This window comes from Bos taurus, chromosome 17, assembly GCF_002263795.3.
Source record: "Bos taurus isolate L1 Dominette 01449 registration number 42190680 breed Hereford chromosome 17, ARS-UCD2.0, whole genome shotgun sequence".
NCBI classification, from domain to species: domain Eukaryota; kingdom Metazoa; phylum Chordata; class Mammalia; order Artiodactyla; family Bovidae; genus Bos; species Bos taurus.
This window is the reverse complement of record NC_037344.1, coordinates 35,770,142-35,797,506: the sequence shown is the minus strand read 5'-3', so window position 1 is coordinate 35,797,506 and position 27,365 is coordinate 35,770,142. Positions and strand designations below refer to the sequence as shown.

At 38.7% G+C, this 27,365-nt stretch overlaps 1 protein-coding gene across 3 annotated transcripts in view; it reads right to left on the bottom strand.

Annotated features, from left to right (window-relative positions):
- Positions 1–27,365, bottom strand: part of TRPC3 (transient receptor potential cation channel subfamily C member 3) — a 71,972-nt gene that overhangs the window by 3,119 nt on the left and 41,488 nt on the right. For all 3 annotated transcript variants that reach the window (XM_024977033.2, XM_010813789.4, NM_001104960.2), the window contains 6 exons: positions 26,642–26,858; positions 24,674–24,907; positions 22,129–22,393; positions 17,940–18,135; positions 16,483–16,692; positions 13,164–13,247 (listed from right to left, as the gene is read on the bottom strand). In XM_024977033.2, the coding sequence (XP_024832801.1) occupies positions 13,164–13,247; positions 16,483–16,692; positions 17,940–18,135; positions 22,129–22,393; positions 24,674–24,907; positions 26,642–26,858 (1,206 nt within the window). The remainder of the gene's footprint in view (positions 1–13,163; positions 13,248–16,482; positions 16,693–17,939; positions 18,136–22,128; positions 22,394–24,673; positions 24,908–26,641; positions 26,859–27,365) is intronic.

Below are 27,365 nucleotides of genomic sequence, written 5' to 3'. Positions count from 1 at the left end.
ATTTTTTTAAAAATCTAGAAACATATGCTCAATACAGAGAATTTGGAGAGTAAAGAGAACAAAAAGTAAACAAAACTCATCAATTATTCCACCATCCAAAGATAATCACTGTTGTTATTTTAGTGCATGTTTTTCCAACATCTTTTTTTAAATTTTGTATATAAACTATTTACTATATGTATTATGTTTTCTAAATACCACATACTGTTATATTATGTTTTCCTTTCACAGTAATATATACTGTGAATATATTTCAAATTCAATAAATGATCTTACAAGATAATTGCTTATCCATACAGAAAAAATTAAATTGGAGCCCTACTTCACAGAAGCACACAAAAGTGAATCCCATGCGCATCCTAAATATGAAAAGCAAAGCTTTTAAATCATTTAAAAGAAAGCACAGAAGAACATATTTATAAATTCAGTGCACAACTGGATGTTTTCCAAACAAGATTAAAAATTCTAATATAGTAGAAAAGATTGATAAACTCAACTTCATTACAATTAAAACTTCTGTTTATAAAGATACCAGAAAGAAAGCAAGCTACACACTGGGAGAAAATATTGATGATACTTACAACCTGTAAAGAATTTGGATCCAAGATATATGAAGAGCTTTAATAAGACAAACTCAAATAACCCAACAGGGAAATGGGCAAAAAACAAACAGTCACTTCACTGAAATGGAACTGTGAATGGTCAACAAGCACGTGAAACAATCTCAAAATGTTTTCTTTAGGGAAATACAAATTATAATTAAAAGAGATACAGGGGCCTGGGGGAAAGGAGAGTTGGATGAAGGCAGTCAAATGGCAGAAACTTCCAGTTATAACCTAAGTAAGTAGTAGGTATGTGACGCACATCATAATAAACACATTAATGCTGCAGAACGTTATATATGAAAGTTGGTAAGGGAGTAAACCTGAAGAGTTCTCATCCCCAGAAAAAAAATCTTTTTTTCTATTTCTTTAATTTTGTATCTATCTGAGATCATGGCTGTTCACTGAACTTACTATGATAATCATTTGATTATGTAGATAAGTCAAATCATTATGCTGTACACCTTAACCTTAAACAGTGCTGTATGTCAATTATATCTCATTAAAGCCAGAAAAAGGAAAAACATGATACAATTTTATATCTAAAAAGGGAAAAATTAATAGATTTTACAATGCCAAGTGTTGGAAAGGATGTGGATCAATGGAATTTTTGTACTTTACTGGCATAAGTAGGTCATTTTGAAAAATAATTCGGCATTATCTTTTTTTTTTTAAATATGGTTGATGTACAATATTATACTAGCATCAGATGTACAATAGAGTGATTTAATATTGGTTATTAAAAAATGGCTCTCTTTCCCTGTGCCATACAATATATCTTGGCAGCTTATTTTATACAGGGTAGTTTGTACCTCTTAATCCCCTATTGATTTGTTATTATCTTTTAAAACTGAACACTGGCATATCCTTTTAACCCAGAAAGTCCACTCCTTGGTACAGGGCCTAGAGAAACTCCGCACATGTACATGTGGACCAAGAGACAGACACAGACGAGGTTTATAGAAACCTTATCTGAGACACAAAAGACCTGGAAACAATCCAAACAAATACCAAATAGACAAATAATGGTATATTACACAATGTAATGTCATTGTGCTCACCAATGAAATTAGTTAGTGAAATTAATGAACCAGAGCCACACACAACAGTATAGATGAATCTTAGAAGCATAAATGTTGAATAAAAAATTCAAGTTACAGACTTCATTAAGTATGAAATTATTCTCATAAAGTTTACTCAATAACAAATCTACATAATGCATTTTTCAGATTGTCTATATATGTAATAGGGCTTCCCTGGTTGTTCAGTGGCAAAAAGTTAAAGAATCCACCTGCTAATGCAGAGACTCGAGTTCGATCACTGGGTCACGAAGATCCCCTGGAGAAGGAAATGGCAACCAGCTCCAGTATTCTTACCTGGAAAATCCTATGGACAGAGGAGCCTGGCGGGCTATAGTCCATGGGGTCACAAAGAATCAGACACAACTTAGCAACTAAACAACATATATGCAATAAGCCTATATTTGAAAACCAAAGCAAGAGGGTGAGAAACCCAATTTCAGGATACTGATTTCCCCCTAGGTGGAGGCAAGGGTGTGACCTCGGGAGGAGCAGCAGAGCAGAGGCAATGAACAGACTCAGTTATCTCTCTCTGGGAGGTGGTGGCTTCCTAGGTATGCATATAGTTATACATCATAATTGATTATGTATTGCACACATTCTTGTGCATATCTCATACATCACATTAAAAAGATAATAAAGGAAAAAAGTCTGAACTGAAATGCAGATATAGTGAGGGTGGCAAATATACCTCAGTTTTAAGACAGTAAAAATTATGAACTGAAGTGACCCACTAGATGCCAAGGTCATGTAAAAAGGAGAAATGCCAGATAATTCAAAATGTCTGCCTCAGAGAATAATGATAAATTGAGAAGGAATCCATGCTATCAAGAAGGAAAAGCCCATTTTATCAGTCAAAAAATATATATAAAACATGTTGAGTTGTGTGGAATTGGAACCTCAGGACAGACTCATGGCTGGGTGGATCTTAGCCAGGACTCATTCATTCACTCACCAAATATTTAGCTCCGTGCCAGGTGCCAAGTGGCAAGAATATACAGAAGAACTACACAAAAAAGATCATCATGACCCACATAACTACAATGGTGTGATCACACTCACCGAGAAGCCAGACATCTCATCCTGGAGTATGAAGTCAATTGGGCCTTTGTTCATCACTACAAACAAAGCTAGTGGAGGTGATGGAATTCCAGTTGAGACATTTCAAATCCTAAAAGATGATGCTGTGAAAGGGCTGCACTAAATATGCCAGCAAATTTGGAAAACTCAGCAGTGGCCACAGGACTGAAAAAGGTCAGTTTTCATTCCGACACCAAAGAAAGGCAATGCCGAAGAATGCTCAAACTACCGCACAATTGCACTCACCTCACACACTAGTAAAGTAATGCTCAAAATTCTCCAAGCCAGGCTTCAACAGTACATGAACCATGAACTTCCAGATTTCAAGCAGGATTTAGATAAGGCAGAGAAATCAGAGATTAAATTGCCAACATCCACTGCATATCGAAAAAGCAAGAGAGTTCCAGAAAAACATCTACTTCTGCTTTATTGACTATGCCAAAGCCTTTCACTGTGTGTATCACAACAAACTGTAGAAAATTCTTAAAGAAATGGGAATACCAGACCACCTGACCTGCCTCCTGAGAAATCCGTACACAGGTCAAGAAGAAACAATGAGAACTGGACATGGAACAAGAGACTGGTTCCAAATCGGGAAAGGAGTACATTAAGGCTGTATGTTGTCACCCTGCTTGTTTAACTTATATGCAGAATACATCATGCAAAATGCCAGGCTGGATGAAGCACAAGCTGAAATCAAGATTGCTAGGAGAAGTATTAATAATCTCAGTACACAGATGACACCATCCTTACGGCAGAAAGTGAAGAAGCACTTTCTTAATGAAAATGAAATAAGAGAGTGAAAAAGTTGGCTTAAAACTCAACATTCAGAAAACTAAGATCATGGCATCCGGTCCCATCACTTCATGGCAAATAGATGGGGAAACGAAACAGTGAGAGACTTTATTTTGGGAGGCTCCAAAACCACTGCAGATGGTGACTGCAGCCATGAAATGAAAAGATGCTTGCTCCTTGCAAGAAAAGCTATGACCAACCTAGACAGCATATTAAAAAACAGAGACATTACTTTGCCAACAAAGGTCCATCTAATCGAAGATATGGTTTTTATAGTAGTCATGTACGGATGTGAGAGTTGGACCATAAAGAAAGCTGAGTGCCGAAGAATTGATGTTTTTGAACTGTGGTGTTGGAGAAGACTTTTGAGAGTCCCTTGGACTGTAAGGAAAGCCAATCAGTCCATCCTAAAGGAAATCAGTCCTGAATATTCATTGGGAGGACTGATGTTGAAGCTGAAACTCCAATATTTTGGCCACCTGATGCGAAGACCTGACTCATTTAAAAAGACCCTGATGCTGGGAAAGATTGAAGGCGGGAGGAGAAGGGGACAACAGAGGATGAAATGGTTGGATGGCATCACTGACTCGGTGGAGGTGAGTTTGAGTAAGCTCCAGGAGTTGGTGATAGCCAGGGAAGCCTGGCATGCTGCATTCCATGGGGATGCAGAGTCGGACACAACTGTGCGACTGAACTGAACTGTGTCAGGCGCCATACTAGACACTGCAGATGCAACAGGGAACTCCAACGAAACTTCACCAGAAGAATTCACTATGATGCATCAACATATCAGGGATGTAATTAAGTTTAGGGGACAACGTAGGCATATTCTTATAAAAAGAAAAAACAAATGTTTATCAGTTTAAAGCAGCTTCAAAGGCAGTAATACAAATCAGTGGGAAAGAAAAGACTACTCAACAAATAGCTCTGGGACAATAGATCACCCTTACAGGGAAGTTAAAAGGATAAGCCATAAGGAAAAGGTTGATAAATCTAACCATATCAAGACAGTTTATAACTTTCATACAAGGAAGGATACCAGATAACATGAACTCTTATGTCAAATGGGATTTTTCCTATTGTCCTAGAATTGCTGATAAACCCAAAACTGACGACAAAGGATGATAAGTACCCCATGGTCTAAGACCATGTTGCCACCTGCAGTTGGAGCCAGCTACCTCCCCTCAGAGCTTACTGAGAGTCTCTAGATCAGTTCTGAACCTACCAACTTGCCTGGATTTGAATGTGTTTGAATTATTTACAAGCGATGGAATCTTGGTGACAATCTGTGTAGTGGAAAAGTTAGAATATATCTTATAAAAGGCAATCAAAGTAAATTACATAGAAGGTGCTCAGTTAATATAACTATTATTCCTTATTAGCATTTACACTTCTTTTACAAAGCAAAGTCTTTATTAACCAATAAATAATGCTGGGACTGCAGGCAAGGATCATGAAACTTCTGAGCAATACATAAAAGTATCATTTAAAATATTATCTCTACTAAATTTCCAATGGAGCCTTTAATCAAAGCCAGTATCAAAAGTTAAATTGGTCATTAACTGAATCATCTTCTTTCCCTTTTGGTTAAATGGCTAACTAATGCAAGGGAAGTCTATAAATTAACTTCCACATTCCGCAGGCCTCCTGGAATTACCCATATATCTCTGTATGAGCCCGTGAGTCACTCTTTAAGGGAGACATTGTAACTTTATGCCGTGGACTTTGGATATTCTCTGTCCAGGCTATGGAAAGCTTGCTGGTAGTTACCTCAAACATTATCTCCTGCAAACAAATTTAAGTTCATTTCTCAGTCCTCCATTAAGACTGGAAGAAGGAATGAGATTTGGATGGTTGGATACTTGCTATGCCCTGCCTTTCCAAAAGGCATCAAAGCTTTTCTTTTTATTTGCTTATTTTTTACTAATTCAAGTTCAATTAACAATTGGTGGGACTTCCCTGGTGGTCCAGTAGTTAAGAATTCACCTTGCAATGCTGGGACATGGGTCTGATCCCTGGTTGAGGAACTAAGATCCCACAGGCCTTGGAGCAGCTAAGTCCACTCGCCACAACTACTGAGCCTGTGTGCCACAACCAGAGCGTCTGTGTGCCGCGACCAAAGACCCCGTATGCCGAAACCAAGACCCGATGCGGCCACATAAATAAATATTTAAAAAGTCAACTCACAATTGTTAAGTACTCTATCAGACATTTTTACATTCATCTCCTCATTTACTCCTAGAGAGAAGCCAAAATTGATTGATATCAGCCAAAACTGATTGACATACATGCATGTATGTCTGTATGTATAGATTCATCCATCGATAAAGTATGAATATAAAGTAACAACATAGGTTTGGACAAACACAGAGAACTTGGAAGTAGAGAGCAGCATTTAGGGGATGGAAGGGACCTTGTAAATCATGTGTTTTTCATTTGTCATACCACTTATTGTGACATACCCTGACATACCATTGTGCAGCCTCTGAATAAATCACAGCGTCTGTGATTCAGACCCTGCTACTTTTTCCAGACAGCTGGTTTAGTCTATTTTGGGACAACTGTAGCTGTTAAAAAATTCCTTTGTATTGAGCCAAAAGTCTGCTTCACTGTACTTTCTTAACTACTGGTCCAAGTTTTGTTCTTTGGAGAAACGGAGAGCAGATCTGCTTCTTCTTCTACTTGATCAACTTTCACTTCCTCTGCGTTTCCCTGCATCCTCATACCATTTTATTTACATCTCACCTATACCGTGTAGCCATATCCCAGGGCTGTGTGAAGGTCCACCTACTTTTTTCTTTCCTTCCCTTCCTCTCCGTCTCTGTGCTGTCCTTCCATTCCAGTGGAGAGATCCCTGAAGCCATGGACCATATATCTCTGTAGTCTTACAACTTAGGACCATGCATAACAGAGGATGTCTTGAATGTGCCATGAAGCTTAAAGTGAGTACTTCTTTGTGCCATGTGCTTCCAGTAAAAATCAAGCCTTCATGTATCAGACCATAGACCAGTATATGGAGTAAAAACAGTCTAACACTCTCTGGGCCAAGGCTGTTCCCAAGCCAAAGAAGGCTGGGAAAGCAGAACTGCCACAGAAGAGAGTGGAGAGAGAAGTCACAAGGGCCTACAGCCCAGCTTTTGTGGAGGAATCTTAAAATATACTCCCATTTCTCAAAGTCAAATTAGAATATCTAAGTACTTTTAACTTGAATAGCACAGGTATTCATGAGAAGAATTTAATCATAGCTATCTCTCTAAGTCTTTATGTTCTGGAGCTGAGGCTGAAGCTCCAATACTTGGGCCAGCTGATGTGAAGAGCCAACTCATTGGAAAAGACCCTGTTGCTAGGAAAGATTGAAGGCAGGAGAAGAAGGGGGCAACAGAGGATGAGATGGTTGGATGGCGTCACTGACTCAATGGACATGAGTTTGAGCAAGCTCCAGGAGATGGTGAAGGACAGGGAAGCCTGGCATGCTGCAGTCCATGGGGGTCCCAAGGAGTTGGACATGACTTAGTGACTGAACAACAACAAGCCCTCCAAGTCTTTATGTTCTCCAGAGAAATCATTCCCAGTTTCACAAAAAAAAAATTCTTTATATACATAAAAAATTCCAGCATACTACTAATAATTAATGTTAATATAAATAATACTGCCCTTGATTAGGGCATTTTTAAACATTTCCTTTGCTGCCCCTTGAGACACATCTGAATGTGAACGCGTTTTTGAAGTAATTGTCTTGGAGAAGAAACATTCATTTGAATGTAAAACATGTAAGGTGATCACCTGACTGGTGATGGTCACATGTTTTTTTGAGGGTGGCTGTGACTATTTTTATTTATTTATTTTTGGTTACACTCAGTCTTTGCTGCTGCCCGCAGGCTTTCTCCTCTTCTGGTGAGTGGGCGCTAGTCTTCGCTGTGGTGCGTGGGCTTCTCATTGCCGTGGCCTCTCGTTATGAAGCACGGCCCTAGGGCGTGGGTCTCAGAAGTTGTGGCACACAGGCTAAGTTGCTCCATGGCATGTGGAATCTTCCCGGACCAGGGATTGAACCCATGTTCCCTTCATTGGCAGGCGCATTCTTATCTGGCTGTGACTATTTTTGAAAAAATGTGAAGTCAGATGGCTCTGAGCCTTGTTAATACAGTGAATGATTAGCTGAGTTCCATTATGAGAAAGTAACAAAGCATTTTTGTGTGTCTTATAAACTAATTATAAAAGTAAATTTTAGAGGTATTTCAAAAATATTCTGATCTGTGATAGAATGACTAGAATTAGTGTATTCTAAAAGTCACCCCTTTGAAGGAAAACTCCCCATTTAGCAGATTAAGATCTGGAATTTCCTTAAGGTAAGTCATATAATCACACCATGTGAAACAAAAATTCCTGGTGAAATAAATACACCAGTTGTTATCGCTCAAGGAGTTCTTAACAGGTAGACTTTATTCTAAATATAATCAAGACATTTATATGAAGTTTGGTGTGTATATAGCTGAGTGAGATCTCTTCCCTTAGTTTCTCTTTTTTCTACTATCACTTTTGGGGAGCTACAGATTATACCACAGGCAGAGGGAATTCATCTCCTTAGAAAAGACAAAAGGTACAGGATTCTGAAATCTCTAGGCATTTAGCAAGGATCATTTCCTATAAAAGCACAGCAATTTTCAATGTGACAATAAACTCAGACGTTTCTAAATCACTCAAAAGCTATCAGGAAAATAGGAAACAGAAACACTAACTCCTTCATTTCTGAGACTTAGAGGAACCTTTTTTTTTCTTTTTTAGAAAGGTTATGAGAAGCTCAAATGGGGATGTGGAGGCATGCCAAGAGCAGACATTCATGGCTGAGGACTTCCCCTGACCTTTGATACCAAGTCTTCAGAAGCTTAGACTATAGGGCTAAAAGGAAAACTGTACAGAAAAGTTGTATTTGCTAGAAGTACTTTGTCAGTGAGGTGGAGAGGGAGAGCCTGCCATGTGAACAATCATTCAGTGCTATTCTCGACAAGGGAAAATAAAGAATAAATTGAACTCACATACACAACCCTGTGTGTCCATGTGTGCTAAGTCACATCTGACTCTGCAACCACATGGACTGTATAGCCCATCAGGCTCCTCTGTCCATGGGATTCTCCAGGAAAGAATACTGGAGCGGGTTGCCATGCCCTCCTCCAGAGGATCCTCCCGACCCAGGGATCAAACCAGCGTCTCTTACGTCTACCTGCATTGGCAGGAGGGTTCTTCACCACCAGCACCGCCTGGGAAGCCCCACACGATCCTGTACCTAAAGACAAATTCCTATTAGCTTGGGATGGGGCCCTGGAATTCTCTGACTCCACTCCAACCTCCTGAAAGCAGTTGGTCTGGGAGGAACTTACTTCATTTAAGATTGAGTAATAGTAAAAAATCTACAGAAGATCTGTACGAAGATAGTCCAAGAAAAAGGATAAACAAACAGCAAATAAAGAACACACACTAGAAAAGTTGTGAAAGAAGAGATGAAAACATATAATGTCATTACTAATATATAATCTTTTAAAAATAGGAGCCGATCCTGTCTTGAACCAAGAGCACAAGGGAAATACAGTAAGCCAAAGGAGGAAATGATATTTTTAAGTTTGAAAATCTCAGGAAGAAGAGGAAGAAAACATTAAAATCATCACAGAAATAAAAGATATGTTTGAAGCAGTGCATATGAAGATAGACAGGAATAAAAGACAGGATGAGAAAAAAGGAGCCAAAGGGAGACATGGATAAAAAAATTTCAAAAGGCATAAAGGAAAAGAGATGCCGCAGACTTCTGATTGGTCTCTTTGAAGAGACTCCAAATAATGGAATGGAAAAAATATTTCAAAATATAGTTCAAGGAAATTATTTGGAAATAAAAGGCATGTACTTGAATGTACAGATTAAAAAGACATACTTCACACCAGAAAATAAATGCATACAGATCTAATCTACAGAACAATCAAGTTGTTGGATTTAAAAAGTAAAGAAAATGTGGGCATTCATATCAAAACCTCAGGTCAAAGGAAGAAGCATATGAGAAAAACCATCAGGTTGGCTTCAAATTTTCCATACCAACATTCCATTCTCAGAGCAGCAGAGCAATGTAGATAAATACATCAAGAAAATAAAGTCATTATCGAAGAACTTCACAGCTGGTCAATATGAATATACAGAAAGTAGGAAATAGTTTAGGACATGAAATAACTCAGAGAACATAGTTCCCATGAGCTCTTTTTGAAGAAACTGGTGGAAGACAAAAGACCTGACAAAGAGATGAGCGGAAAATTAAGGCAAAGACTAGTGGTGAGTACCGACTCTGTTTAACTAAAGGACTAAAACTAAAGCAAATGTGGATTATAATCCTGCAAGGTAGTGAAAAGGATAAGAAAATATCCACCCCCCACCCCCACCCAGGTATACCACTGGAACATAAGAACTTTTTGAGCTGAAGGCAATTAAGAAGCAAAAAACACAGAAAGAGCTCTCTGCCTTCCTCCCATCTGCTCAAGCTGCTGCTGCTGCTAAGTCGCTTCAGTCGTGTCCGACTCTGTGCAACCCCATAGACGGCAGCCCACCAGGCTCCTCTGTCCCTGGGATTCTCCAGGCAAGAAGACTGGAGTGGGCTGCCAAAGAGCAGGACATAAATTTCCCTTTGTGAAGGTCTTCCCCCTCCTGCCTCTTTCCCATACCAAGAGGAAGAGAACAACCATCATCACGAGAGCTCAGAGATGGGTCTGCACAAACACAAACCTCACTATAGTAACGCTGCTGCTGCTGCTGCTGCTGCTGCTAAGCCGCTTCAGTCGTGTCCGACTCTGTGCGACCCCATGGACGGCAGCCCACCAGGCTCCCACATATTTACCTTCCCACAATTTACCACCCCTGGGAGCACAAATCTCCCTTCGTTTTGTCACTTCTCCACAAATTCATTGCCCCTTCTAGGATGGTATCTAAGTCCGAAATTCTAACCACCCCTTTGAGTTATTCATCACTGAGTTCTCCCATGTGTTTGCATTTTGCACACACAAATAAAACTTTATTTTTTTTTCTCCTGTAAACCTGCCTTTTGTCAGTTTAATTCACAGGCCTCAGCTACTGAACCTAATGGGCAGAGGAAAGATTTTATGCCCTACCCCTGCAATTCTAATATTTAACTAGCAAAAGCTGGGAGGAGGAGGGGGGAAATGGTGAAGGATAAATACACTGATTTTTTCCTATTTTAGCTTGAAACTTATAAATCAAGTAACAGATACAGGTATGTGCACAGCACCAAGACAAATAATATAATCCATTTCAGCAGAGACTGCCAATTCTCTTCCCTTGATTCTTAGCTCAGTACATGGAGACTAGGAAATAAGACTCATTTCCTGGCTTCTACTGCAGATATGTTGTTTATGTAACTTTACAGAAGCTCCTTAGAGGATCGAGGCATCTTTCTTCTCTATCATCGTCTATTTTTGAAATGCAGAAATAATAGCCAGAGCTCTGGGAGCTTTCTTGGACCATGAGATCATGTTCAACTGAAAGCCAATCATGACAGGGTAATATGACAGAGACAGCCTGGGTCTGTGACAGTGGTAGATAGATAACAGCCCTGGAAGGGCCACCTCCGGAGTTCTTAAATAGAAGAGAGAAATACATTTCTATGTTCTTTTAGCTTATGCAGTGGTTGGTATTTGGTGGTTTTGTGTGATTTGCACCAGTTAATCCTAACTAATGTAACACTCTGAGGAGTACTTTAAAATGATACTGGGCACAGGAATGAAAATCTGAACAAATGGAAAGGTAAAAATATTCATAAAAAGTAAGACATCACATTATAAAGGAGTCAATTCTTCTTAAGTGAACACCATCCCAATAAAAATATCGACAGAATATTTTGCAAACTAGACAATCTGACTCTAAAGTTTAAATAGAAAAATAAGAAAAAATAATCAGGAAAATTATGCAAAATAAGAATCTTAAAGTAAGAACATATGTATGTGTTTCTCTATATTCTGTTTGATTCTGTTTTAAACTACAATAAGTAAAACAATGTGGTCCTATAGAATATTGAAACCTGAGGAATAAATCTAAGTGGATAAGGGAATTTAGTAAATGATTAAAGTGATATTTCAAATCAATAGAAAATATAGATTATTCAACACACCCAGCTGTGTGATCATCTGGAAAAAAAATATATTGGGGTCCCCACCCACACACTGCATAAAAATGTATTCTATACAGGTTAAATGTTATAATTTAAAAACTGAAACATGAGAGTACCAAAGAAAATATAGGTAAAAATATTATTAAATATCCCCATATGGGAGAGGAGCATTTGAAACAGAACACAAAATCTGAAGCCGTAAAAATTTTTTAAAGTTGACCACACACAATTTTCAAAAGCTGGGGGGGAAAAAAAAAAAAAAAATATATATATATATATATATATATGTGTGTGTGTGTGTGTGTGTACTAAAAAGACACACACAAAAAAACTGGAGAGGTTACTTAATACAGTATTGCTTGTAATAGCTTGTAATGGTTACATTATATTCCATTAAATCGATGTATTTAATTTATCAGTCTTCTACTGATAGAATTAGAACAATTACTGGCAATATGATAGAGCAAACATTTCTATCAATAGAAGGCTGATAAATTAAATACATCCGTATAATGGAACATATTGTAACCATTATAAAAGGCTTTCCTCTTAGCTCAGCCGGTAAAATCTGCCTGCAATGCAGGAGACCCAGGTTCAATTCCTGGGTGGGGCAGGTCCCCTGGAGAAGGAAATGGCAACCCACTCCAGCGTTCTTGCCTGGAGAATCCCACAGAGGAACCTGGCATGCTACAGTCCATAGTGTTGCAAGAGTCGGGGACAACTTAGTGACTAAACCACCACCATAGAACCAAGTGAGGCTTTGACAATCAGTGTGCTAAGCAATTCTGTAGAATATGCTGCTTCCAAGAAAATCTTATGAAGAGGACCATATCCTTTAGCTGATATTATCATTCATTATCAATTCTTGGATCCTCATTCTTGTGATCTTGTACTCAGCAGCAATCTAAAGCTTTGGTAGTCAAAATGTCAACCAGATGAGAAGGACTATACCCTCTTCTGAGTTAGAAAACAGTGCTGAAATGTCACATTCAATATCACAGTGCAATAAATACTTAATTAAGTAGTACTGATGCAACAGTGTAGCCTAAGATTCCACTTGAAAAACAGATTATGTGCAGAAATGTACCAGGTTTTTGTACTGTGAGAACACTATTTTCCTAATATGCCAAATCTCCCACTGCTTTCTCCAGCTCAAGGTACATGAAAGTGACCTTTGGAAAATTGTGGCAGCGCTTTGCTTTCAATGTCACAAAGGTACTCTTCTTCTAAAGAAAAGAAAGAAGAAGAACTTGGACTCTGATTTCTAAAGTGCTCTCCAAATAACATACCATTTCCTCTGTTCCATGTTGACCTCATAGTACATAGGAAGTGTACATAATTCTACTCACTACTCACACACACACAAGCACATGCAAGCACACACACAGACACCAGCACAGAGACATGTGTGGAACTACATTCAGATAAAGATAAATGTCTGTGAATGCTTACCTGATAACGTGTTGGCTGATTGAGAATGCTGTTAAAACTGTGTGATTCAAAAACTCTTGAGTTAGACTGAGTGAAGAGGTTTAACTAGGAAAAAATACAATTAACCTAGTAAATTAGAATACATTTATTTGGAAATCATAAATACAATCTACTTTATTCTCCTTGATAACATTTCTGGAATCAACATTTCCGAGGGACGTTTTGTGGAAGCTGAGTTGATTTCCAAAGGCAAAAATTAATGTGAGTAATGTGCTCACATTTATCAAAATGTTGGCAGAATGTCCTGTAATAAAACTATTGAAAAAATATATTTTAAAAAAATTTTTATTGAAAAAAAATTTTTTTTTTAAGTTTCCTGGTGTTAAACAATTGTTCCTGGGGTCCTTGTATACTTTGTCAAAATGCCATCATGGATTTGGGAAGAAGTTACATGAACCAACTCCATCTGCTTGAGTCTGGTTCCTCTCCTACATTTAAACAGAAACACACTACATGTTCAGATGGTATCATTTGGCAAAACAGGAGCAAAACATGTCTTGCTAAGTGTCTTGGTCTTAGACTGTGTCAGGTTCACCACTTTGAATGGAATTGGACTCAAGTATTTGGTTTTCCTCTCTCTTTTTCTTTTCAAGGTTTAACTTTTGAGTGGGTAGAAACAGAAAGCAAGAAGAGAAGCTCCCTACTGTCTACCCTTCATGTATGTGAACAGGGCCTGCATTTTATTTGCAGATATGCTACTACCTATAAGGTGTGATTCAAAGGCAGGTCCCTTTATCCAAAAATATGTACTCACTCCACCACCTGCCTTCCCACCATCATAACTCAGGAAGAGGCGGGACACTAGGCAGGTAGGAAATGGCACTGATAAGCAATGGTTCTCTTGATTTTGTCCTCTTTTCAATAGTGGCAGGAAAAAAACTTCGGGGAACAAAGTTAATTCTATTTTGCCGCTAGAGGTCAGTCTCTGTCGACAGGTAGGGCTTCCCTGGTGTTAATTCTCCTATTTTGCCACTAGAGGGCAGTCTCTGTTGACAGGTAGAGCTTCCCTGGTATTAATTCTCCTGTTTTGCCACTAGAGGTCAGTCTCTGACTGTTGACTGGGGTTAGCTGTAAAAGATTGATTTCTTGAGTCTCTTCCCTGTCTTCTAAAAAAGAAAAACAGAAACATATAATTTTTCCAATTTTTTTTTAACTAAACTCAGGACACAGAGATTATCTATGACGATTAATAAGATTAAAGAGATAAAGGCAGTTCCATGTACAACTTAAAAAATAAAATCAAAATGGCAGTTTTTAACCTGCTATGGGGAGATGGGGAGGCTAAACAGCATGGCTCCTGAGAAATCTGTGCTCAACCTTCTTTCCGTATCCAGCAACTGCCCTGAGGAAAGCTATTCTTCCTGCCAGTGGTACCATGCAGGCAGGAGAGGACACTCTGAACAGAGAATATCATCTGTTCCCCTCATATCCCTGCAAGCAAGCTGCTTTAAAGCAAACAAACAGGGGTCTAGGTGGCCACATGCCAACTGAATGTGCTCTCTTCAGCTTCTTTGTGTTTCTCCCCTTCTGCATTATGACAATATTAGGAATTAAGTCAGTGAAGTCAGTCAAAGTCAGAAGTTAGTGAAATCAGTTGCCTACAGAAAGAAAACCTGAAGGTGTGACATGCTAGAGTTGAGTTCCCATGCTCGAACAACTTCCTTTTCAAATAATAAAGCCTCAGAGAATAACAGTCAAATTCCCAGAGTAACAAAGTCCATCTCAGCAGTAGCAAGAGTCACCCAGAATGGCAATTAGAGCCCAACTCCTTTAAGAGACCAGCTAAGCTGCAGCCAAAGGCATGGCCTGTGGGGAGAAAGAGGGGCAGAAACCAAGCCAGAGCCTCAGCTTCTGAGCAGGAGGTAGCCAGGTCCAGCAGAAACAGCTAGACTCTGATGCTGGAAAACAGGAACTGCATAAATGCCCCACACTGGCGAACCCCTGTGACCTTGCATGAGTGAGTTATAATGACTTCAGCTGTCTTATCTATAAAATAGGAGTAATAATAATACCTACCTTACAGCATTGCATGAGGTTCAAGTGTACGGCAAAGCACTTTGTAAACTGTGAATGAGGGAGGGCACTGATATTTGTTGAGGCTGAAATTCTGTACATCTCACAGCATCCTCACAGTAATGCTATGACGTTTTCTCTCTTTCAGGTGAGACTAGTACAGTTCAGAGTGATGAAATGAGTTGTCCATGTTACTTTCTAATAAGCCAGAATTCAAACCCAGGTCTAATGCCAAGGCTCTCTTCCTTACATTATGCTGCTTTTCACTGTATATAATGAGGTATTATTTGAAGTCACAGCCAATCACTGCAATGCAACTTAATATCCTTAAGAGCCCATATTCAGGTCAAACAAAGAAGGTTTAAAAGGCTACCTTCTTAAAGAGTAAGATGAAGGGTATTACAAATCTCATAAATGCGCATCACTTTTAAAAAGTAAGAAATTAAACTGTGCTAATCCCATCTTTACCCTCAGCATCAACTGAGAAAAAATATGCACTTTATGGAGGTAACACTGCCATCTTGTGGGCTCCCAGGCTATTACAGCTACAGACCATTTTCCCAACTTACAGGCAAAATTGTTCTTTAACCCCATACATTTGCTCCTATATGTTTCACAACCTATTATTTGAGGCTCTGTCCATATCCTTCTGTCTCCTATGACCATTCTATCTCTGAAAATAAAGTTCATGATAATAAAGTGCTAGTGTGAAACTCATCTTTGTTAAAATTAAAGTATTTTAATTTTTCAACCAGGACAACTCAAATACAAGCCATTCTTGATTATTTATAAAAGGGAGTTTTAGTGGTTAATATTTGGGGGTGTTCTAAGCCTGCATTAATTTTATATTAAAGGAAAAAAAGATTATTTAGCTCAATAATGGATTTCTACAAATAAGAAGAATATGGTGGTGGTGAACTATATATACAACCAACAGAAAAATTTAAGATTAGAAACTTATATGTAACTTAGAATAACAGTTGAGAAGCATGGAAAACACAGAAACAAAGTATTTTCTGACAGTAACTTTTAACAAGTTAAAGAAGTTTTTTGTTTGTTTTTATTTTGGTAGTTTACATGAAATTCTGACTGAAAACAAAGCATAGACTAAGTGACTTCTTGGAACATTATGAATATTTTAAGTATTAGTCTATGAAGGACTATGGAATGGACAATTACTTTCAACATCTTCTAAGTTCACACACTGAACAACATCAAAAGACAAGGAGCATTTATCTTCAGGTCTCAGTAAGCTTTTGATACCTACCCTGGACTTTGAGTTACCAATTCCCATTTCTATATCCTTCTGCAGTCTTCTCCTTCTGCATTTGGAAAAGTTAATGATCCGCATGATGAAATAAACAAATGACTTTGGACTAGGAACTAGACTGAAGGGTGGAGGTAATGTTTTTCCATCATCAAAGTAAGATAACCAAAGTTTCGAGCGAGCAAACTTCCACTCTACATCACTGTCATCCTGTGTCACAAAAATAGAAAAAATATGACAACTGATTTTAAAAACTAAAGATTCTAGCAATTTATTCAGTAGGGCCTTACAAGGAACCTACATTATGCTTTGAAATGGAAAAAGTGGTATATGTACATTTATCTGCATATAATCTCTGTTGGGCTATATAATATCCCAAGTATCGCTCTCATGATACTTTTTAAAAAATTTTTCTCTTCCATATTCCTCTGTCTGTACCCATTGAAATTTAGCCAGAATTTCCTCTCTCCCATCCAAAAAATACATAAATAAATAAAACAAAGCAAAAAGCACAAGAAAAATTCAGGGTCAAGAAAGGATGAAAAGATTAATTTTTTCTCCCCCTGCCCAATTCTGCATGTTCAACAATATTTCCCCACTTTCCTTCCTCATCCACACCCATCCAAGCCAGACTGTAGATATATCATACTACACTCCAAGAGCAAAGGAGAAAAATGGCAGTATTCAAATGAATTGCACTTTGGAGTTTGTTTATGTGTCTTCAAAGGTCAGGTAAGGCCCCAGGGGCCTATTCCTGTCTTACAGCACCTTTCATTCTCAGTGCTGCCCCCTGGTGGTGGGCATAACCTTTCTAACTGGTAGACAGATGGAGAGGAAAAGTGAAGAGCTGGTCCATGGGTGGAAGACGTTGGCTCAGTCATTTCATTCTGCCCAGTCTACCATTACCACACTGAAGCAGGTGTTCAGAGCACCACAGTTTTCATCTCTGGAGAATCTAACTTCTTCTTTGAGAACACTAACTTACATATTTCTGAAACACAGAGACTCAGTGGACTTAACAAACAGCAAAGTACTAAAAAGATACGGTACGCTAAACTAGAGGAGATAAGAAAACATACACAGTGATGAAGAAAGGTACCAAATCAAGCTCAATCCAAAGCAAGCATAGATTTCTAGAATACTAAAGAGTCTGACTGGACTAAGAGCATCATTAACGCTTGACAGACGTCTAGTAAGTCCTCTACCAGGATCTTTCAGATGGTTCTGAGAGAAGGCAGCGTAATGGTAAATTCATGGGAACTCCGCTGTGCTCCTAGAAGACACTGGAAGGTGCATTACCACCTATCCAGACGGAAACCACAGAGAAGGGCCCCGCTTGGTGTTAAGCCTCTTTGTAGACACGGGCAGGATGTCCACCACAGGACACAAAAGCAGACGCAGTGTGCTAGTAGAATGAAATGGTGAGGATAGACACTGTGGGTAGACAGCAGGCTTACCTCAATCTCTTGATATGAGCTATTAATCATAGCAATGAGCATGTTGAGCAAAACAACGACCATAGTTACATTATATATTCCATATAGAACATATCCTATATTCTCTATGAATTTGTGATCATACTTGAGCACAACAGAAGTGACTTCAGACAATCCAAATATTGACCAAAACAAAGTCTTGAAACTTTCTTCTACACTGTTGGAAGAATAAGGTACACAGTAAATAAATAAACAGTTTTCAGTGTGAAAAAGTCAAAAGTAAAAACAAGTTATGGTCTGAATATTGCACAGATATAAAACGCTATTGTAAAATATCATCATAATACCCCAAGTATAATTATTGTGGGCTTCCCTGGTGGCTCAGTGGTAAAGAATCCACCTGCCAATGCACAAGACATGAGTTTGACCCCTGGGTCAGGAAGACCCTCTGGAGGCAGAAATGGCAACCCACTCCAGTATTCTTGCCTGGAAAATCCCATAGACAGAGGAACTTGGTGGGCTACAGTCCATGGGGTCACAGTCAAAGATGACTTAGTGACTGAACAATAACACAATTATTTTATTATGATACTTAATAGAAATTTTTCTCTCAACTTTTTAGAAACTGGTGATTAAATGTTGCTGATGCCTAGTTTTTCCAGGAGTTATCATCAAGAGAAAATTTTCTGAGCTTGTCAGGTGAAAACTGAAGTAATGCCCTGATACCCATTCCTTTCTCCTAAAAGGATGGAAGTTTGGGGTTTGATTTTGCAGGTGGTTTAGAATTTCAAATCAGGTTTTCTGGAACAGAACAAAATAGGGATTAAAATTATGTACCCATTTCAAAAAAAAATATGTACAAACGTATTCCTTGCAGCATGGCAGTAGGGAAGAATGAAAACTACCAAAATATCCATCAACAGGAAAGTGGATAAATAATTCTGGTACATCTACAAACAGCTATGCAGCCACTGGGGGTAAAACAGATCTAGCTTCATGTGTTTATATAAAATGATATCCAAGATATATTTTTAGTGAAAAAATGAGATGCAGCAAGTCTGAAATAGTTCACCATTTAAATAAAAAGAGGAGTATACAAATACTTATATTCTTGTTTACGTAAAAAATACCTCTGAAAGCATTCGAAAGAAACCACTGCCTCTGGACCTGAAGTGAAAGTGTTAGTTGCTCAGTCGTGTCCAATTCTTTGCAACCCCACGGACTGTAGCCCACCAGGCTCCTCTGTCCATGGATTTCTCCAGGCAAGAATATTGGAGTGGGTTGCCATTTCCTTCTCCAGTGGATCTTCCTGACCCAGGGATCAAACCTGGGTCTCCCGCATTGCAGGTAGATTCTTTACCATCTGAGCCACCAATGACCCCTCTGGACCTAAGGAGAACTAAGAAACTGGGATCCAAGGCTGAGGAATGGAACAGGCTGTAGATACTGCTCTGCATAGATTTTTCACCACAAGAATGTATCATCTACCTAAAAACTATACTTCAGTAGAAGTGAAGAGATGGCAACAAAATTAAGGGTTCTGATTCTTTTCTCTTAATCTATATAATCTACTTCCTGATTCTGCCAACACAGCAATTAGCAAGTAAGCCCTCACAGACTAATTTACATGCTTCGATCCCTTAAATGAACCTTGCCTGAATTTGGCTGGTTTTGTCATATATCCAAGCAGTAATCACTGACCTGTGAACTACAAGAATCATCCTTAAACAATTATACATGTAGAATTCCATTAAAAAATTCAAAAGTAAGTCCCCCTTTTTTTTCAAAGAAATATGTATGGAAGTGGTACTTTTAAAATTTGTTAGAGTCTAAACAACAATTTTATAGCTTTGTGGGTTTTAATGCTAGCTTATTGATTCATTCATTCAACAGACATTGATGGAGCACCTGGTATGTTTTAATAATTGTATTAGACCCTGGGGGCAGAGGGTTGAGTAGAAAGGTTCCTATTCCTGTAGAGCTAATCTCAATTATGAAACACTTGATGGTGAAAACTAAGAAAACCTATAGTCTCTTTATCCCTGCCATGAACTTAACAGCATCACAAAATGCCCCCACCCATCCTCTTGGTCCTTTGCAAACCTTCTCGCCTCTGATGCTGGGAATATAGATTCCCAAGAATGCATACATGTGTGGAAAGGGGGAGAGTGAAAAGGGAGAAGGGGAGAGTGAACAGGGAGAGGACACAGGCAGCTCCTGGCTCCTACTGTGGGCAAGAGCCTTTATATAAATTATCTTCCATGTCCTCCCAACGGCCTGATTCAAACCTTACTGTGCTCATTTTAAAAACAAGGAAATTAACACTGAGAAATGTGAAGATAATTAATCAAAAGACCACAGCTAGAAAACAGCAGACGTTGCATTCGCATCCAGGTCTGCTTGATTTCCAGCCCGTGTTCTTTCAACTCTACCGTGCGGCCAGGTCCTCACACAGAGCAGCGACGCCAGCGTCGTGTATAGAAGGAGTCCTCCCACAGGCCCAAGGGGCGCCACTTGTGCGGCACTTCTCTGGTCCTTTCCCCTCTGGGTTCAATCGGAACTTGTTTTTCACTACAATAAAGTGAGTTTCAGTTCTCTTTCACCCCTATTATCGGCTCTATAGTAACTACTTGGAAAAATTAATTCCAAAACAATTTAGATGCCTGGAAGGGCTTGATACTCTCTTTTGGTTTACAGGGAACTCACTGAGGGTCTAGCTTGTTTCCAGCTGTGGCACTCCAGGGGACGGAGGGTACAAAGGCAGGCAGGGGAGATTTCTGGTCTCCTCACCTGGAAGGCCCACGGTACAGACAGACGGCCTGCCTTCCTGACCACTGCACAGCAACAGGCGAGACAGGGTCTGGCAACGTGGACGTCTCCATGCTGAGGGAACTTACAGGGACAATACCTAAGAGAAGTGAGTGCAGGATGACTTCATGGAAACGGTGAGCCTGCAGTGCAGACACCAGTAGGACCAAAGGGAGGAGGCGGTGCTACAGTACAGCGGGCTGCACAGCATCAGCTGTAGTTTCTTCTTCCTCCTCAACTCCTTGCACTGATTAATGATACATGAAAATACAAGCCACGCTCCTTTTTTTTGAAATAACAGTAATGGGTACAAAATGATGCAACTAAATTTAATGTCATAAATAATGTAAGAAATATCCAGTATTAAACATTTGCTACCCAATTCTCTTAAAATAGAGTTTCATCTAGGATTTTACCATTCTGTGATCAAACATTCTCTAAACTCAAAGAAATGTAATCTCACACAAGTACTGTTTCTGATTTTGTTTTGTTTTTTTCTCCATCCCTTTACTTTATTTTTCTTTTTGAGGTAGAGTCGATGTACAATATTACATAAGTTTCAGGTGTACAGCACAGTGATTCATAATTTTTAAAGGATATGGTCCATTTATAGTTATGATGGAATATTGGCTATGTTCTCGTGTTGGTCAGTGCATCCTTAAGCCCATCTTACTCCCAGGAGTGAGGACTCCCTACTCCTACACCCTGACACTGCCCCCTAACCGGTACCCACTAGTTTGTTTTCTATCTCTGAGTGACCTTTTGTTGTTGTTATATTCACTAGTCTGCTCTAGTTTTTTAGATTCTACATATAAGTGATACCATGCAGTTTGTCTTTCTCTGTCTGACTTATTTTACTTAGTGACTCCAAGTCCACCCATATTGTTTCAAATGACAAAATTCCATTCTTTCTTATGCCTGAGTAGTATTTTATTTTATATACACACATACACACACACATACACACACCCGACTTCTCTATCCATTCATCTGTGGATGGAGACTTAGGTTGCCTCTGTATCTTGGAAATTATCAATAATGATTCTATGAACACTGGGGTGCATGTATCTTTCTGAATTAGTGTTTTTGTTTTTTTCAGCTATATACCCAGGAGTGGCACTGCTGAGTCATACGGCAATTCCACTCTTCTAAAGAAACCTCTGTATTGTTTGCCACAGTGGCTGCACCAATTTACATTCCCACCAACAGTGCACGAGGGTTCCCTTTATTCCATATATTGGCCAGCATTTGCTATTTGAGGCACTAACTGTTTTTAATGGATTTTTCCTGCTCTTAAAAGCATCTTTATTACAATTATTGAAAACAATTTTTTTTTTTACTTCATCTAAACTTGTTAGCATTTCTGTTAATCATAGTTTTTTTAGTAAAATGTTTTACTTACGTGGTAAAAGCAGCATTGACTTTAGCCCCAAGGTAGTAAGAATACAATATAAACATGCCAATCATAAAGGCAAGAAACACCATAATAAAGAGGACCATGAACTTGAATATGTCCTTCACAGTCCTTCCCAGAGAGATCTGCAAGGGGCCGAAGCTCTCATTTGCCGGGAGGATATAGGCGATTCGAGAAAAGCTGAGCACTACTGCTATGGCATAGAGGCCTTCAGATATGATCTGAGGGTCAGAAGGGAGCCATTTATCTCTGGCTACAAGAAGAGAGAGAGAGATTAAAAATGGAACTTTCTATTCACGGCCAACTACACAAAATACCTGAAATAGGATATGACTTGTAGGTAGGTGGTTATTATCTCAGTTGAAACTACTCCACATTTAATTAACTGTCCAGACACTATTTTTCATATTAAACTAGAAACACATGAATTCTACATTTATGTGGTTTCTTCTAATGGAGGAAACACTATTAGAAAGATACAAAACAGACTTCACATTGAGAAGAAATAGAATCAAGTACAAAAGATGAAAAAAGGAGCTGAAAATGCTTCATTAAGTTCAGACTGTGTCCATGACGACAAAACAACTGATTTGATTGGTTTGTCCCCTCAGTTACCAGGTTTATCGACCAGCCATTTCATCATGCTATAGGCTCAGTTGGCACACATGTTCTTTTCCATATTTCATGGGGAAACTAGTTCATCTAACAGCTTATGCAAGTAAAATGTCATATTACAAAAAGTGAGAATGTCACTGAATCACAACAGTGCTGTCAGCATGATGTCTGAGCAACATAGCTGGTCCCTGGAAAGTATAAAATGCTACTGAAGTGCAAAAGTCTTAGAGACAGATTCTAAATGAGGACCCCCAACACGCCTTTCAAGGTCACTTCAGTAAGTTCACAGCAGACAACTGGATACTCATTTCTCTGGAAGATCACCTAAGCATTGTGTGGTTCATTCTGTGCAAACTGGGTCACTCCCAGAAGGTACACTGCACACATTCAACAAAAATGAACATTTATTGGATGTTTAATACATAGCAGACACTATGCTTTCAATGATCTTATGGATTTGAGGTAGTCACTCTCTTCTTAAAGATACAGAAATCAAGGCTTAGGTTAAAAACTTGATCAAAATCATAATAAGGAGTGAAGCTTACTTCACAAATTCCCCTTCACAGTCATAAACACACACGAGTAAATTTAAATAAAGAGGTACTGAAATAGTCATGATATCTGTTACATACAAATACAATCCAAGCTAATTCCTTAATTATAAATGGTATTCTTTTATTCATTTGATCTGGCCTCGGTATATAAAAACCTTTGCTTGGTGACAATAAGAGATAATGTGTTTACATTTCACAGTCTGTAAAACATTAATATCTTCATTTTATTTATTTATGTATTTAAAAACTTTTAATTTTATACTGGAGTATAAAAATCAACAGTGTTCTGATAGTTCCAGGAGGACAAGCAAAGGGATGCGGTCATACATCTACATGCATCCACTCTCCCCCAAACTCCCCTCCCCGCTAGGCTGCCACATAACATTGAACAGAGTGCCCTGTGCTATACATTGTGTCCTTGTCGGTCATGCATACACCTTCATCTTACAGCAGGCACCCAGTCTTCTTCAGCAATGTTAACATGCTGCTAGTATGCATCACGATGTACTTATAAAGAGTCATTCCTCACAGTCAGAATGCATTTAAACTGTGCGCCTAACTTTCCTTATCTGTAAAATGAGGTTTATATGCTAACTGCTAAAGTCTTTTCCAGGTTTAAGATTTTGCAGCTATATGAAAATTAGCTCATCGCAGCTCCCCAGTTAGGCCTTAAGGGAAGGGAGGCTAACATGATTTCACATCGGTGTGCAGTGGGCAGGGATGGCATCAGTATCTGCGCAGACCGAAGGTCCCTGGGTATCTCCCTGCTCTTCTGACCTAGAGAAGACTGGCAGGAACTCCACCCCATGGTGTCTTGAGAAGCACAATATCCTCCCCAGCATTTCTGCAGGTACTGCGAAGCTTACATGCTCATCATCACTTTAGCTCCTATTTCCTGCCTCTGCTGAATTTTTGCTCACTTCTGTTACAGCAGTTTTTAGCACTTTTTATTATTTTATCTCCTCTAACCCAAGCTCTCAGGGACTCATCTTTCACATTAAGCAGTTTATCAAGCTATTTTCTCCCCCTAATTATGACAATTCCATGTCCTAAGAATATTTTAGAGTAACTATGTTCTTTGGCTTAAAGGTGATTTTCTTCCACCTTGAAATACCTTTTTCTAGATGTGAAAACTGAGGCACAGAGAAGTAAATTAATTTGAACAAGGTCACACAGCAAGGGAGGGTTAGTGTCTTGATATGAATCCAGTTTTATACAGCTCTAAAATTCATGCTGTCTCCACTCTCTCTATACTTTCAACATGCATTTCATATTAAACATACCCTTCAGGGGCATTTCCTTCCAAAATGTGATTCCAATACCTTCTCCTGAGACATAAGAGGACTCTGTGCCTGATAACTTACCGTAAGTGAAATACTGTATCTCTGGTGGTAGTGTAACTTCACTGAGGTCACTCTCTTGAACATAACTGTCCACATACTGTTGTGCCTTCGTTGCCTGAAGGAAAGCCAGGAATCTGGCCGTGAAAGCAGCGATGAAGATGGAGAGCATGCCAAAGTCTAGGACATTCCACAACTGCAAAATGTACTCCCTGGGTCCTTCCAGCCAGAGCTCCTTGCACTCAGACCACATCATTCCTGTCACAAGACACACATGTTACGGACAAGAGTTTATACCTTGGACTGAGAAGCTAAGAGTCCCCACCTGTAACATGCCCCGTGTGTAAAGCATGCCACTAGGTACCATAAAGCACTGACTTGCCTACAGCCCACAGAAGTGCTGGGCAGAGTTACATGAAAGAAGTTTTGACTAAAGGAATGATTCACTCCACCAAGTTAGATTTTGGTGAAATATAGTTCTAAATGTGGCACCAGAAATGGTGCTACTCTTATGGGGGTAGGGAAGAAGGGAGGGAGGGAAATAAGGAAGGCTCTTCAAATCAAATGATTTTGCCCCATGAAACACATGGAGGAAAGGAGAAAATTCATCTTTATAAAATGACAATGATTAATTACCAAATAATGGTGATTACTGGAGAAATAAGCCCTTAATTGAGAAATCTACTATACACTTTTAACAAGAACAGTTTTCTAATCATCCGGGAACACTTCCCTCATTCCCCTACCCTCTCGTCTCATCTCAGCTTCATGCTGAATGCTGAAAAGGTGAGGAATTCTTGGAAAATTAAGCAGGAGGCCCTAGGGCATTATGAAGAAACTGAAAGCAGAAAATGTTCTGGGGGAAGAAGACAAAATATATGAATTTAACAACTGTTTCCAGATGGCGCCAGTGGTAAAGAACCTGCCTACCAATGCAGGAGGTGTAAGAGATGAGGGTTTGATCCATGGGTCGGGAAGATCCCCTGGAGAAAGGTATGGCAACCCATTCCAGTATTCTTGCCTGGAGAATCCCATGGACAGAGGAGCCCATCAGTCCATAGGGTCGCACAGAGTCAGACATGACTAGCATACACGCATACCTGACTACATAAGGGGAAAATACTGTAGAATTTTTAAAAGAAATGTAGTGGCTCAAAATAAAATTCATAAAACAATCACTTGATCCAGGTGAAGACCATAGAAGTTAATCAGAGGAGAAGCAATCCATTAATTCAGGAATTGAAATGATACCAAGAAACATGCTGGGTGAAATAATACACAAAATTGACTTTGGATTCGTGATCAATCAATAATCTGGTTTCAATCTCCATTTTTTTTTTATCATATTGCTTAAAATGTTTACTTTAACATAGCTGCTGTTCAAAACGGGCTATCGTGGGACTTCTCTGGAGGTATAGTGGTTAAGATTCTGTTCTTCCAATGCTGGGGGCACAGCTTCAATCTCTGGTCGGGAAAGTAAGATCCCACATGCCTCACATCTCAGCCAAGAAAAAGCAAAGAAAAAACATCCCCAAATGGGCTATTGTGAGGTGAAGTAACAAACATTTCTAAAATGGAAACTCTCCTTAAAAAAACCTCTGAAACAAAAGTAATAAATGTTCTTTAATCATCAGTTAATGGCCACTAGGTTATTGCAGAACTATTTCAATTAAATGCTTGATCATCACAGTGAGTCACATTTTTAAAGTTGCATTTTATTCAATAATTGAAGTTTGATTTCTGAAATATGATATTAATATTAATGCATTTATAATTAAGCTCATGTTACTCATAAAATTTGTATTTAGTGGTAAGGGATATCCGTCAGCATCACCAAGCTGCCAAATTATTCCATTACTTGCTATTCTGTTTATCTTACAATGGTGATGTTATCACCATATAACATAACATAGAATTTTAAATAGAAAATGGCAATCATGATATAGATGCTATATTTGGTAGAAATTAGAATACTCAAAATAAAAGGCTTACCAAGAACCCAGACCATAATGAGCATTTCAGTCCAAGTGAACTGTGTGGTTTTCACCCTGAAAATCTGTTTGGGATAGTCGATAACAGTGATGTTTGGCAATGTGGTGATTCCTTCAAATCTGTCTGAGGCATTGAAAACAAGCAGGCCCAGGAAGATGATGAAAGAAGCAGCGTGTGCTACAAACTTCATAAAAGGACTTCGCAGAACTTTCCCCAGCTGTAATGAGGCAACAAAACAAAACAATCCAAAACCTTTAACTTCAGAAAATCTGGCTTCCACTTATGAAAACTACTATATACATAGGATAAAAAAAAAAAAGTGAAGTGAGAACACTCAAAATTCTGCTTTTGTTCTGAAGAGCTACACATTGTGAAAATTACTCCTTTTAGGGGATGTTTCCTTTAAGAATAATATAAGAAGTCTTCAAACTTCCTTGTTTCTAAATATCCAATTTGTCTTAGGATGTACTTCATTCACAGATGCATTTCTGGAAATTACAAGGCATATACTTGTTATTCTTATTTTTATGTGAAAGACTATGCAGTGTTAAGGTTTTTAGAATCCAGGGAAAGAAACTGCAAATTTGTAATGTGTATTTTTTTTATAACTGAAATGTTATGATGAGTTTGTAGACTCATTCATTTGTAATTGAAATGTTATGATGTGTTTGTGGCACATTACAAACCCTTTGAAGATGAAAAAATATTTACTACCACGGAAGTA